The sequence below is a fragment of the Protopterus annectens genome, chromosome 16.part0, assembly GCF_019279795.1.
Source record: "Protopterus annectens isolate FY-2018-M chromosome 16.part0, PAN1.0, whole genome shotgun sequence".
In the NCBI taxonomy this organism is placed as follows: Eukaryota; Metazoa; Chordata; order Ceratodontiformes; family Protopteridae; genus Protopterus; species Protopterus annectens.
The window spans coordinates 358,261,918-358,275,707 of record NC_056750.1 but is presented as its reverse complement, the minus strand read 5'-3'; the positions used below and the strand labels follow the sequence as shown (position 1 = coordinate 358,275,707).

General features: G+C 39.2%; 1 protein-coding gene across 1 annotated transcript in view; it reads left to right on the top strand.

The window, feature by feature from the left end:
* Window positions 1-13,790, top strand: part of SARDH (sarcosine dehydrogenase) — a 2,624,838-nt gene that overhangs the window by 887,487 nt on the left and 1,723,561 nt on the right. The window contains exon 18 of the mRNA XM_044058055.1: window positions 3,025-3,138. Coding sequence (XP_043913990.1) covers window positions 3,025-3,138 — 114 coding nt within the window. The remainder of the gene's footprint in view (window positions 1-3,024; window positions 3,139-13,790) is intronic.

Genomic DNA, 13,790 nt, shown 5'->3' with positions numbered 1-13,790 from the left:
ATCAATTAAACAACTCAACACTAAAATTCAAAAAAACCTTATGTTGATAACAAAATAATACAATGTTTAAACATACCTTAATTTGTTAAAAATATTAAAAACACATATTAAAAAACTCATCGTCATTGACCTAAAATTTAAGACAGATGAGTTTTTTAATATTTGTGTTGTTTTTAATATTTTTAATAACAAATTAAGGTATGTAAAAGACATGCTCTTGTAAAGGTTTTAGATGAATCTAGAACATAATCTATTAAACGATAATTAGTCGGGTGTATAAAAAATTGCATGATAACTATAAAAATCAGTTAGAGGAGGTCAGAAAAGAGAGACTGGAAAAGTAATTTACAAGGGGAACAAGGAGAGGATGTATGTATGGCTCCCAAGTATGCAACAAAGTCCAGAAGGTTTAGCATTTATGGTTGAAGTGTTTGCATAGGTATTTTAATACCTTAAGAAGACTTCAGAGAAATTTTCCTCAGGTAGATAGTGAATATTGGAGATGTGATGAGGAAGAATATTGGAGATGTGATGAGGAAGAAAGGTAACAAAGCATATATTTTTGGGAGAGTAATGAATTTTTAAAATTCCCAACAGAATACAACGTGTGAGGAAGTGGCTGTAACTAAGGAAATGTTTATTTTCAGCTAGGACAGAGGATAAGAATTGCCTAGACAGTGTAAGGCCTTGTTAAGCTTAATCCTGTTAGCTGCCAAAAAAGCCATTACTAGAAAATGGAAATTGAAGACTAAACCTACTGTATTTGAAGTATTCAGTATTATAAAAGGTAAAGAGCTGGAATATTTACTCCTTCTTTTTAGAAATACATGGAAATTGTTGAAACAATACATTTAGGATAATGTTCAGGTGAAGAAGGCATGAGGTTTAAAGGGGGAGGCAGGAATTGATCAAATGATGTAATGTTAGACTGATGAAAGTTAAGATGTGATGCATAATGCACGTACTTTTCTCTGTCTTCCATGACCTTTGACAGATGGTCCTTCCTATCTTCCTTTATCTCCTTCTCAAGGACCTTTTTGCAAACAAGACTCATCAGTGACTTATAACATTTTCTACTTTCTGTCTTGCCACTTGTAAACTCTTACCATGGCCCTGGTTTTTGTGCTATGATGTCCACAGCACTAATACCATGGCCCTGTTTTTTGTCCTATGATGTCCACAGCACTAATACCATGGCCCTGGTTTTTGTCCTATGATGTCCACAGCACTAATACCATGGCCCTGGTTTTTGTCCTATGATGTCCACAGCACTAATACCATGGCCCTGGTTTTTGTCCTATGATGTCCACAGCACTAATACCATGGCCCTGGTTTTTGTCCTATGATGTCCACAACACTAATACCATGGCCCTGGTTTTTGTCCTATGATGTCCACAGCACTAATACCATGGCCCTGGTTTTTGTCCTATGATGTCCACAGCACTAATTCCATGGCCCTGGTTTTTGTCCTATGATGTCCACAGCACTAATTCCATGGCCCTGGTTTTTGTCCTATGATGTCCACAGCACTAATTCCATGGCCCTGGTTTTTGTCCTATGATGTCCACAGCACTGATACCATAATAACCTATAAGATCCATGCGATTGCACTGCTCTCTTTCTCTGAGTTCCACATTCCTGTGTTAACTCCGTACTAGCATCCATGCAGGCAATATATTTCTTTCTCTCTCATTCAGAACAAACTACTCCAATTTCCCTCAGCATGGAACTGCACCTAAAGCAAATTAAAATGTTTCTGCTCTTCAGATAATCCTTATTTTGTATTCTGTGTAATAGTTTGAATCATCTGTAAATATCTCATGTTTTCTGAGTAATTGTTTATATGCTTTAGTTGTATTTGAAATAATAACATTCATTTGTATCACTCTAGAGCTTTTCTCCCCAGGCCTCTGCTGAAAATGGGTTACCTGCCCAGTCAGACTTTCCAGGTTAGCAAAAGCAGGCAAATTAATAGGAAGAACAGCCATGGGATGGTTTTCTTGGGTGCTTTGGTGAGCTTGGATGACTTGCACTTGACAGTGTAATTATGTTTGACTTTGGTGAGTTGATAAGTCCCTTCTCCCTTGTGAGACTTTAAGAATCCTAGGGTAAAATGTTTTACCGTTCATTTTCTGAAGGCTGTAAAGTCAGAAACTCAAATGCCAGTCATAATTTGTTGTATTCAATCCTTGCTGATTTGCCAGAAAGCACATTTTATGAGGAATGGATCAAAATATCTGAGCATTCAGTGAAAATCTGAACATTTGAGTGGTATGCTAGTCAGTACAGCACATGAATTTTGGGCTGCTTCGTAGTCCTGTCTTTTGTGTGCATTTGCCTTTATTTTATTGACAGAGGAATGTAAGTTACAGACCTTCAAAGTATCAGAAAAGGAAGAGGAGCTATCCACAAACACAGTAGTTTAATCCAATGTAGAAGAGCTACAGAACTGTTATATGCAGAGGTGTGTATTTTGTTACTTGATGATTTTGATGTATTATTCTCCACCATTTCTATGTTGACATGACTTTATAAGTTACTATGTACCTTGTATTATGAACCTTATAGTCAGTCTTTATGCTGAAGGTTGTTGGTGGATCAGCCTAATTATTGATTTAAAAAGTAAATGTCTTTCTTCAGCTCAGATGTCAGCAAAGTTGATTATTAATACAGTTTTAATGTATTTTGATTTGTAATTATTTTATGAAACATTATCAGAGTAAAAGCAGCATCCTGGGGTTCATAAAGATCACATCCTTTATTCTATAAGTTTTAGATATTTTTATTTGCTAGTCCATGTTCAATGAGAGGCACATTATAAATGACTGCTTTCCATAATTCTTGAGGTTTAATTGTCGATTTGAGGTCTTCCTTATTTATTAACATAGGAATATGAAGTGTGGTATCATAGTACAGCTTGAACCAAAAGGTCACAGTGAGCTATCTGAAATAATTACATTTGTTTGGCTTCAGCTGAAGAGCTCATCTCTTGTTTTCTCTTTCTCGCTCACTTTTTCCCCTTAGGTTTTAGATTATGATTATTATGGTGCTTATGACATTCCTTCTCATGAAAATTACGCTTATAAAGAAGTACTTAAAAAGGAATACACCTTTGAATTTCCACCACACCATGACATTGTAAGTATTTAAAATATATATTGTCATTATCACGAAAGGGCACTGTTAACTCATATCCATGTTTTTCTTTGTGGATAATTCACATAAAATGGTTGACTGCTTTCTCTAAAAATCACATTGTTTGTTCTTGCTCCTGAGAAACAGCTAGCACATGTTTATAAGAAGATAGCTTGAATTCATGTACTCCTACATACATATGAACATAAGAAACACTTTGTTAGTATAGCCTATTTGGCTAAGGCAGCAAACAGGTTATAATCTTTTGCCCTGGATTTGGTACCCACAAGTATATTTTGTCTAGAAGCAATACACTTAAACAGACCACTGCTTAAAGATGACGTCTGTGTGGTATTTGTGATTAATGAGTCATATTCAGCGGGACAAATGTGTATTCTACATGCACATAGGGCAGCAATTTGTGCTTGGATTCTTCCAAATTTAGAGAAATCACTTGTGTAGCTGATCATTGAATGTAAACTTAATTTGCTAGTGAAAACATTTATATTTCCACATAAAACCTTTTGTAGTCATAGCACTATTACAGCATTTTCCAAATAATATAAATGCAATAAGTTCAAAACAGGAAAAGAATTTTATATTATTGGATAATCTAAACATGAATTAGCACCCGTTACATATAATAGAACAGTAACATAATTGCAAATATAAATAACATGGATAATATAGATAATTTCTCACAATTTTTTTTTTTTAATTCAGAAGATATTGCAACCCTTAAATACTTTTGCTATACGTTTCCTTTGGAATGGAGTGCACATAAAGTATGTTGTAAAATTAGTTCAAAGCATGAGAAAGGTGTCTGGGCAAGATAAATATACAGGTTCTGGATAGACTGTTTGCTTCTGTAGCAGTGTTGGTTTTACATTTTTGGGGTATTTGGCTCAAATGCATTCTTAGTAAACCAGAGAAAATATCTGTTTTCCCTCACTGACCCCCCTGTGCTCCTTGCTGATGGGGAAAAGGGTGTTCAGACCCCTTTAATCGTTTATCACTTTTATTGTCACTGTTACACAAAGGTGCACAATGCTTTATTGTTAGCAGACCGGAGAGCAGTTTCAGATGGCTGAGCATATAATATTAAGGAAAATGAATCCTTAGATTAGAGCATTGAGAAGATTCTGCAAAGACAGGAGCGGCCCTAGGTCAACTGGTGCCCTAGGCAAAAGATCTCCATGGCACCTCCACCACACTACCTGTTGCCCCCATCCTGGTCTACCTACACAAGATAAATACTGGAAAAGTGCCCCTGCTAGACTGGCACCCTAGGCGGCCACCTAGTTGGCCTATGCCTAAGGCCGGCTGTGTGCTCAGATGGGAGGAATTGGATTTTGCATGAACAATACAAAGCTAGATAGAGTAGACAGCTTAAATAAGCTGGATCGTTTAAAGGAGTGCACAGTTTAAATTGAAGGACAGTAGGGTTTAGGGTCACACATTAAGTTAGGTGTGTGTGTGTTTGCATAGTGTTCTGACATGCCAAGTTTGAAGTCACAGATAGTCTATCATGATGCAATGAAATCTTAGTTTGTAACTGTGGGGAGTGTAGTCAGCTGGATTTATTTTCTTTGCAGGACCATTTTTAAAATATTTCTGAGTCTTGCTGAGTTTTATTTAACTAGATATTCATCGACAGGCTGTAACTTGCTGAATCCAGAATCTGTAAATATAAATAAATAAATAAATATATATATATATATATATATATTGTGTGTGTGTGTGTGTGTGTGTAGGTACATTCTCAGTTTTTACATAATAAATATAAAATCTCTAATGATAAGGAAAAAATATGTTAACCAATTAAGCTCAGGAGCTCAAGGAAGACAAGTGTAGCAATATATTGTTAAGTGACTTGCCCAGAGTTGCACGGTAACCAAATTCAGAATTATTTTGCTTTTGTCAGTGCTAAGGGACAACCTTTTACATGCAGCATGAGAAAACAGATAATTTTTATGGATGGATGTTCTTAAACTCACATTGTCTGTATTTTACAGTTAACGTGCATTCAGTTTCACATATTCTTTCTTGCTGTAGACTGGCACCCCAAGGCAGCATATTCCAAATAATAATTACATTCTGTATAAACCACTTATCTTATTTCATTAAAGGGAATAGTGGGTGCTTCCTCTCTGTATCTTCTTGCATGGCTTCAGAAAGTTGTCTGGAGAACCCAGCTCCATGGTGCAAGTGACGGAGCCCAGACGGTCACCCAGAAGTTCCATGCTCATTCAGTAGGTCTGGCACTAAATGGTGCCATGCAGGTGGCTGGAAGTGAGCAGCATACATGAGCTCAGCTGTCCTGATAGGAGGGAAGGGGGTATGATCACCTGCAGCACTGATTTCCCATAAGCCACACAGGAATGGTATACAGCATGCAGACCGGGATAGCATACAATGTGCAGAAGTACGTATATTCTCTTAGCAGGAGGAGGACATTGTAAGGCTGTTTTTAACACCTTTACTTATGACATACACAAACTTACATTTATATAAAAATAAACCATGTTAACAAGTTCACATTTACAAACATTATACATCACATGCAATCTTCTATACAATATAGTCAATCCAACATAAATTAAGTTCATAGGTTCATAGGTGTGTACTAGGCTAATGGCCATGGAGCCTTTACAAACCTAGCGCATAAGATTACCCTGGCATTGTGCCACCTGACCTTAGTTCCCAATGCCTCTATTGAGTAGAGCCGCTGGAGTGATCCCCGAGGTGAATTTTCTATTTCCCATCCACTCATCAAGATTCTCTTGAGGGCCAGTGAGGTGCTCCGCTTGACATGTATGGGAAGTCTATTCCATAGCATGGGCAGTCTCTGGGTTATGAACCTGTCCCCTCCAGCTTGTTCAGTTGATTGTGGTAATGAGGTTGAGGTCTCTGGAGCATGTAGTGTGGAGGGACTGGGATTTCTTTAGATGTAGCATTTCTAACTGAGCTGGGTCTGACATGGCTTTGTAAGTCAAGCAGAGATCATTTCTAAGTAAGTGATATGACATGGAGAATAGTTGGAGTTTTTTGTCTGTCCATATAGGTCAAGTGTTTAAGTCCTAGGATCCTCTTTGTGAGGTACTTCTGCGGCCTCTCCAGTTGTTGCAGGTGTCTAGTGAGGTACATGCCAAATGGGGCATTACACTTGATTGGCCTAATGAAGGAAGAGTAGAGGGAGACGGTGACCTTTTTCTTCCTGGATGCAAAACTCTTAGTAATGAGATGTGCCACAAAGAAGGACTTTCCGACCACAGTAGCAATGTGGTGGTGAAGAGAGTTTGCTGTCAACCTGTGTTCCCAAATCTCTTATAATGCCTTCTGTGTTCAGTGGACTACCATTGATGTGGTAATTCATGGGAACTGGGTTTTTCCCAAAGGGGATGATGACACATTTTTTTGGCATTGAGCTTAAGGCCATAGTTCTGAGACCAGTTGTTGGTCTCAGTGAGGCCTTTCTGTAGGATGTCAACATCACTTGGGGTGATTATGGCTCCCAACTTGCAATCATCTGCGAACTTTGTCAGCCAGACTCCATTTGTGTTGGCCTGAACTTCAGAGAAGTAGATACCAAATAAGAGAGGACCCAGGACCGAACCCTGTGGGACTCCATTAGTGACTGGTTGGCAGTCTGACTTGGAGTCAGCTACTTTCACACTGTGGGTTCTCATTTTGATGGCTAGCTTAGTGAGTTTTTTTATGAATCCTGAGTGGGGAATTGTATCAAAGGCCTTGCCAGATCAAGGTAGGCTGTATGAACCACCTTGTCTTAATCCACAGATATAGTGACCGACTCAAAGAAGTCGACCAGGTTGAGCAGTCATGATCTACCCTTCACAAAACCAAACTGTGTGGGATCCAGAGTTTGGAGACTCCCTATATCCTTGTTTATTAGGTTAATGATGATGCATTCCATAGCTTTGCATACCAGACTTTTCAGGCTAATGGAGCGATAGTTCCCAGGGTCTGTAGTCGCTCCTCCTTTGTAGAGAGGGATGACTGTAGCAGTACGCCATTCGGTAGGGACAAAGCCTGAGGTGAGGCTGTGATTGAGTAGGGTACGCAGGTGAGGTACCAGTTCACTCTAGTTCATGTAGAACACAGCCAGGGACATTGTCAGGTCCCATAGGAGCTGTATTCTTGGCATTGGACAGTACTGTTTTAACCTGTGCAGCAGTAATACTGGGTGCCTGGCAATCTACTGGTATTGTGATTGGTACTTTGGTGGGAGAGAGAGGGGTAAAGTTGGCACTGAATCCGTTGGCTAGTAATTTAGCAATATCTGTTGGCTCTGTATATGAGGTACCATTGTGCAACAGCTATGAGCAAATCTGGGTATTGCCGTGGAGATTCTTTACATAACTATAGAAAGCCTTGTGACTGTCTTTACTATCTGCTGCAATTCTGTTTTCAAAGCTAGCTTTAGAGGATTTGATGAGGGATCTCAGATTTTTGTTGAGGCTGATCAGGGAGTTTTTCCAGTCTTGGGACTTCACCTTACTTTGCATCAGTTTCCTCCTCCTGTTGTAGAGTTTGCTTATGGCATGGGGCCACCAGATTGGCTTCCTTTTTTTGGAGGAGAGTGTCTTGGTTCTATTGGGTATGGCGAGATCCATGTATTTGTGTACATTTTCGTACAGGGCATTACTGTATGATTTGGCGGTCATGCAGCTTTTGTCCAATTGCATGGATGCCGTGAAGTTAACCACCTCTGTTTTTAGGAGCCCAAAGTTAGTTTTGGGGAAGTTTTTCATGATGGTTACCTTTGCCCCCGGGGGGGGGGGGGGTTGTGGAGGAGTTGACTATTGGTATAGAGCAACGGTTGCCCATGTTAGTAATGACCAGGTCAAGGATGTTGCTACCTTTGGTGGGGGGGGTAAGAATTAGCTGGTCCAGGGCATTGGAATTAATGAATTCCAGGAAACGTTAGGCAAGTTTAGTGGTACATGAGTAGTTTTCCCAGTTAATGGAGGGGTAGTTGAAGTCGCCCAGTATGAAAGTTTTAGGTTGGACCCTAATATTCTCCAGGGTGCTTAGGAATGTGGAGTGTGAGTCTTGGGTCATGGTTGTGGACCTATGTGATTGCTTTTTCTTAAGTGTCTGTTTTTGTGTGTGTGTGTGTGTGTGTGTGTGTGTGTGTATATGTATATATATATATATATATATATTTTTTTATTTTTTATTTTTATTTATTTTTATTTTATTTTATTTTACATTTGTTAACCAGGCTAGTCTAGCTGGATACATGTCCATTTTCAGTAGAGGCCCGGGGAGAAAAGCTCCAAGAAAGACATAAAAAGAGATATAAAAGTCATAATAGATCCAATTAAAAAATGCAAAAAGTCATAACAGATCAAATTAGAAGATACAATTGTAAAAAAGCATGCATTTTTTTTTTTTTGGTATTCAAATGCAATAGTCAGTGAGGATAACATTAGCAGTAAGCATCAATGGGTGATGTACAAGAGATGGTCAATATGCAGTATATACATAAATTTTATTAGCAATGTTATGGTATTTTGTTGCTCTAGGGTAGTATTATGAGTTTCAAACTAATTATTAGTTTAAAAGGAAGGAAGTTAGTCAGGGTTAGTGCAGGTGCATAGCCAGTGTGTCTTAAGAAATAGCTTTAGTTTTTTTTTAAAGAGTGAAAGAGAAATTTGAGTTGTAAGTTCAGTAGGTAGTAAATTCCATAGCTTTCCTACAGAGTTAGAGTACAGAGAGTCACCTGATGTGTTATTGGATCTAGAAGTGTTGATCAGCAGTTTGTTTGAGGAGCGTACGTTCTTGAGATTTTTGTAAGGTGTAATGATGGTAGAGAGTATTGGAGTGTTGGTGGGTTGATGCAGGGTCTTGTGGACAATGGCAAGCTGGAGAAATTGAAGATGGTTAAGAAATTCTAGCCAGTCTAGTTGTTTTAGGTTCAGACAGTGATGAGTTCTGAAGGGAGAGCCTGTTGCAAATCTAGCAATATTATTATAGGATGTTGCCAGTTTGTTGAGGTTATTTTTTGAAAGGTTAGTATATGTATAGGGAAAGCATAGAGTAGAGTTGAGATTAAGTGGGTTCTGGCTATAGTGGTCCTAGCCACTGGTGTAAGAAAGGGCTTGATTCTATAAAGGGATCCCAGTTTTTTGTTCACTGATTTTATTGTGCTGTTTATATGACTATCAAAGTTGAGGTTGTTGTCTATTGTTATTCCTAGGAGTTTAGTGGTTGTGTAGGCGGAAATAACAGTACCATCATTAGATGTGTGTGAGAGATGAATAGGGGTGTAGTTTTGGGTTGGTGTAAAGAGTAGCAATTTAGTTTTTGTGGGGTTAAGGAGGAGGCATCGGTTTGAGAACCATTGTTCTACAGTGTTGAAAGCTTTTTGGGTAAGAGATTTAAGTTCAGTTTGAGAGGTGGCTGTACAGATAATAGTAGAGTCATCTGCATATTGAATGCAGATGGTATGTGGGATTGCTGATTGAAGGTCATTAATATAAATGGAAAATAGGAGTGGGCCTAAAATGGAGCCCTGTGGAACACCGAGGGAAATAGGAAGGTTATTAGAGAGTTTATTTTGCTAGAGTACAGCCTGTTGCTGGTTTTCAAGGTATGATCTGAACCAATTTATGGCTAGGGGATTGAGTGAAAGGGATTTCAGAATGTGTAGTAGGAGTTGGTGATTAACCATATCAAAGGCTTTTGATAAATCAATAAAGACTGCAGAGGAAAGACTATTATTGTTACGGTTTTTATTGATGCTGCCTGTGAAGGATAGTAGGGCAGTGGTAGTACTGTGGAAAGGTCTGAATCCATGTTGACAGTTGGAAAGTAAGTTGTTATGGAGAAGGTGGTTTAGTAGTTGCTTATGGATGCATTTTCCATTATTTTTGCAAGAGGGGATAGCAGAGCTATAGGACGAAAGTTAGTCATTGGAGTGTCCCCCTTTATGTAGTGGGATAATATGGGAAATTTTCCAGATGGATGGGGATAGTTCCTTCACTTATGGTTCTGTTGATCAGAATGGAAATGGGGTAAGCAATGGCTTTAGCTCCTTTTTGTAGGAATTCTGCTGGGAGTTGGTCTGCTGATGGGGTGGTAGGTTTTAGCCTTTGGAGAAGGGAGCAAATGAAGGAAGTAGGTACTGGTTGTATATGAAATGGTGGGGGTGGGATAGCGGTAGAAGTAGGCAGATTTGAGGTATCAGGAGATAGATGGCTAGCAAGATTTTGGATAGCATCTGTGAAGAAAGAATTGAAGACATTAGCAGTTTGAGAGGGATTGTTAGGGTTGGAGCCAAGTGGGTTGGGAGTGATTGATCTGGATATAGAAGCTTGTTAATGCTAGTTCAAAACTTTTGTGGTTCCTTATGGTAGGAGTGCTGTAGATAGAAGTTCTTTTTGTCTAACAGGATGGCTTTTTTTGTATTATTTCTATTTTGTTTAAAGATTTGGTGATCTGAAGGATTTTTAGTAGAACGCCATTTTGCCCAGAATTTTTTCTAATTAGGATTTTTTACCTAGTATTGTTAGTGAGCCAAGGGGCTGGTTTAGTTTTATTTCTAACCGAGCGTGATGGGGCGTGATGGTCCAGGATAGTTAGGAACGTAGAATTGAAGTACTCTACTGTTCATTGATTGGGAGAGATTTTAATGGTGACCAATTACATTGTTTGAGTTCAGTTTGGAAAAGTTCCTGGTTAAATTGCTTTTTGGTGCGTAGTGTTCTGTATGAGAAAGGGAAATTTAGGTTGCTTTTATGTCTGATAATATAGGTTAGTGAATGGTCACTTAGGTCATCTGGGAGGGCTCCTGCTTTGTATGTTTGATGGGGACTATTAGTAAGTATCCAGTCCAAGGTACTTTCTTTGTTGTTGGGTTTGTTAATTCTGGTAGGGAAGTCAATAGTTTGTGAGAAGCCAATAAAGGTTGATATGGGTGGTTGGGTGTGTAGTATTACAGGTATTCCAGTCTGTATTAAAGTCTCCTAGGACTATGGCTTCTTGTGGCAAATTTATGGAAAGCCAGTTAAGGATATTCTCGAGTGTACTGATATTATTTCCTGGAGGAAGGTATATACAGATAATATTAATAGCCTTATGTGTGTTGATTTGAAATTTAGTGATAGGTATTTCAGTACTATTGTCAGAAGGTGGGTTAAGATTTGCAGTGCTAACTTGTAGCTCTGCTTTATAGAGGATTGCTACTACTCCTTTTTTGGCTGTGCTGTCTAGTCTAATGATATTATAGCCTGGTGGGGTCACTTCATTGTCCTTAATAGGTTTTAGCCAGGTTTCAGATAGGCATAGGATGTCAAATAGGTGGACATCTAAAAGGGCATGAAGTTGAGTAATTTTATTGCAAATGCTGCGTATATTGAGGTGAGCTATAGAGAGTGAGTTAGAAGGTTTGATAGATGTTAGTGTACTAGTTTTATTTGGGTTGCTGTTTGTAGAGTTAAGGTTATGGTTTGGGCCAGGGTTAGGGTGAATGTCCCCGTCTAGTAGGGAGAGGAGGAGTGTTGTGTGTTTAGGGTTGAGAGGGTTACAATAATAGTCTAATTTCTTAGCATTACGGTTAGTATACTTAATGTGAGCTAGTCTATGATATTTGGCTAGTAGGTAGAGGTGGGTTTGGATATAAAGTTAAGGAGGTTGGGATAGTTAATGGTGGTGTGGAAGTGTGTTTGGCGGGGAGGACAAGATTAGAGTATAGTGAGTGTTCATAGGAGGTTAAGAGATAGGTAGTGGTTAGAAGAGGTATGAGAGAGAGTAAGAAAAATACTTGTAGTTGGTGTGGGATAATTGAAGTAGGCATTATATCAGTTTGAGAAGTGGGAGAAAAGTGGATGGTAGAGTGTTGTAAGCAGGTTAGGAGAGTTGTCAATAGGTAGGGTGTTGCAACAAGGAGGGTGAAGAGGAGAGGTAACAGAGGATGTGTTGAGATAATGAGGCTTGGGGTGTTAATGATGTGAGTAGATTGATTGGAGAGAATGTGATGTGGGTGTGGCTATAGAGGATTAAATGTAGGAGCACTGGGGCGGGTGAGAATTGGGGGCAGGGTAGGGGAGTGGAGTGAGCCTGCAGAGCGAACGAAGCGGGAAGAGACACGAGTAGATTTTGTCAAGGATGACAGTCAGTGAGGTATGCAATTCTGATGGTAAGTCTGAAGGTAAGAGAATATAGAGGAGTGTTGAGGGGCTCTCAGGAGTTGAGGTAGATTGTATAAGGAGTAGTGTGTGACTAGGTCGAGGGAGAGATGGTAAAATAGTGGGTCAGAAGAAAAACTGGGAAGAGAGTTGGGGAGATATGGATAAGCAAATGAGAAGAAAACGAATATTCAGAAGTTAATATAGAGGCGCCACCTAGTGGCCAGTTATTTTAATGTAGAAAAAAAGGTCTCCTAAAAGGGATATCAGACCAGGGATGAGGGGGAGATAAAACAAGTAGAGATAAAGAGGGTATGAGCTGTAGGTATGATTTATTTAAAATGTTAAATATGGGGGGGAGTGGGTTGGCTGCTGGTTACCTGACCGTAAGGCTTGCCTACCTAGCAGTATCTATAACGATGTATTATTACTGCAATTTACTAGAGGCTATAATAGCACATACTTTCACTGTCTCTTAGCAGGGTAAGGTTTCCCAATGAGCTGGTAGGTTAAATTTTAATTTAGACTATTTTCCTCAGGCGTCCAGCTGGGTGGATTCAGGTGAACTAGTATAGAGAGGTGCAGAAACAGAAGGTGTAGGACAAGCTCCGGAGCAGGGCGCGCAGCAGCCAGGTAGGGATGGGAGAAGAAAGATATTTTATATTTATTTATTTAGTTTTTATTTATTTAACATTTGTTTGCAGGGAAGTCTGAGTTTGTTGCCATTTTCAGCAGAGGTCTGGTGAGAAAAGCTCCACATAAAGACAAGTACACAGTAAATTAGCACAGGAATTATGCTGATAATAGTAAAGCAGACAATTACATTGCATAACTGCATAGAAAGTTAAGCAGATAAAAAAGCAACTGTACAATATAATTTGCAGTAGTGTTTAACTACCAAACGAGACGTTTGTCAATATTTTACATGCATTAGAATAGAGGTTAGTAGGCAGTTTTCAAAGGTGGGTCGAAGTGGGGCAGTGTATGTTGGGTATGTTCATCCAGATGAGGAGCAAGAGCATGACCAGTTGTTATTTAGGTAGATCTTTAGTGGGTATTTGAAATAGCCAGGGTCCCTGGTATTAAGAATATTCTGAGGGACAGAGTTCCATGCTTTAGAGAAGACAGAGTAAAGCGAGTCTCCAAAGCAATTGGTGGATTTTGTAACTTTTAATAGATTATCAGAGGATCTTACTGTCCTGTTGTTGAGATGAATTTGTATTAGGTTGTGGATGGCTGGGCATTTGTTAGGTTGGTAAACTATGGAGTGGGTTAAGATAAGTTGGCGTAAGGATAGCAGGTTAGGTAGCTCTAGACATTGGAGTTGTTTTAGGGAGAGGCAATAGTGGTTTCTGTGGGTAGGTTGGCAGCGAATCTGGCTATTTTGTGGTAGCAAGTTTCAACCTTGTTTAGATCAGTTTTCCTTAGGTTTGTTAGAGGGGAGTTGTAGAGTAGGGTCGGTCGTAGATGGGTCCTGGTGATTGCTTTTGTGTGTGTGTGTGT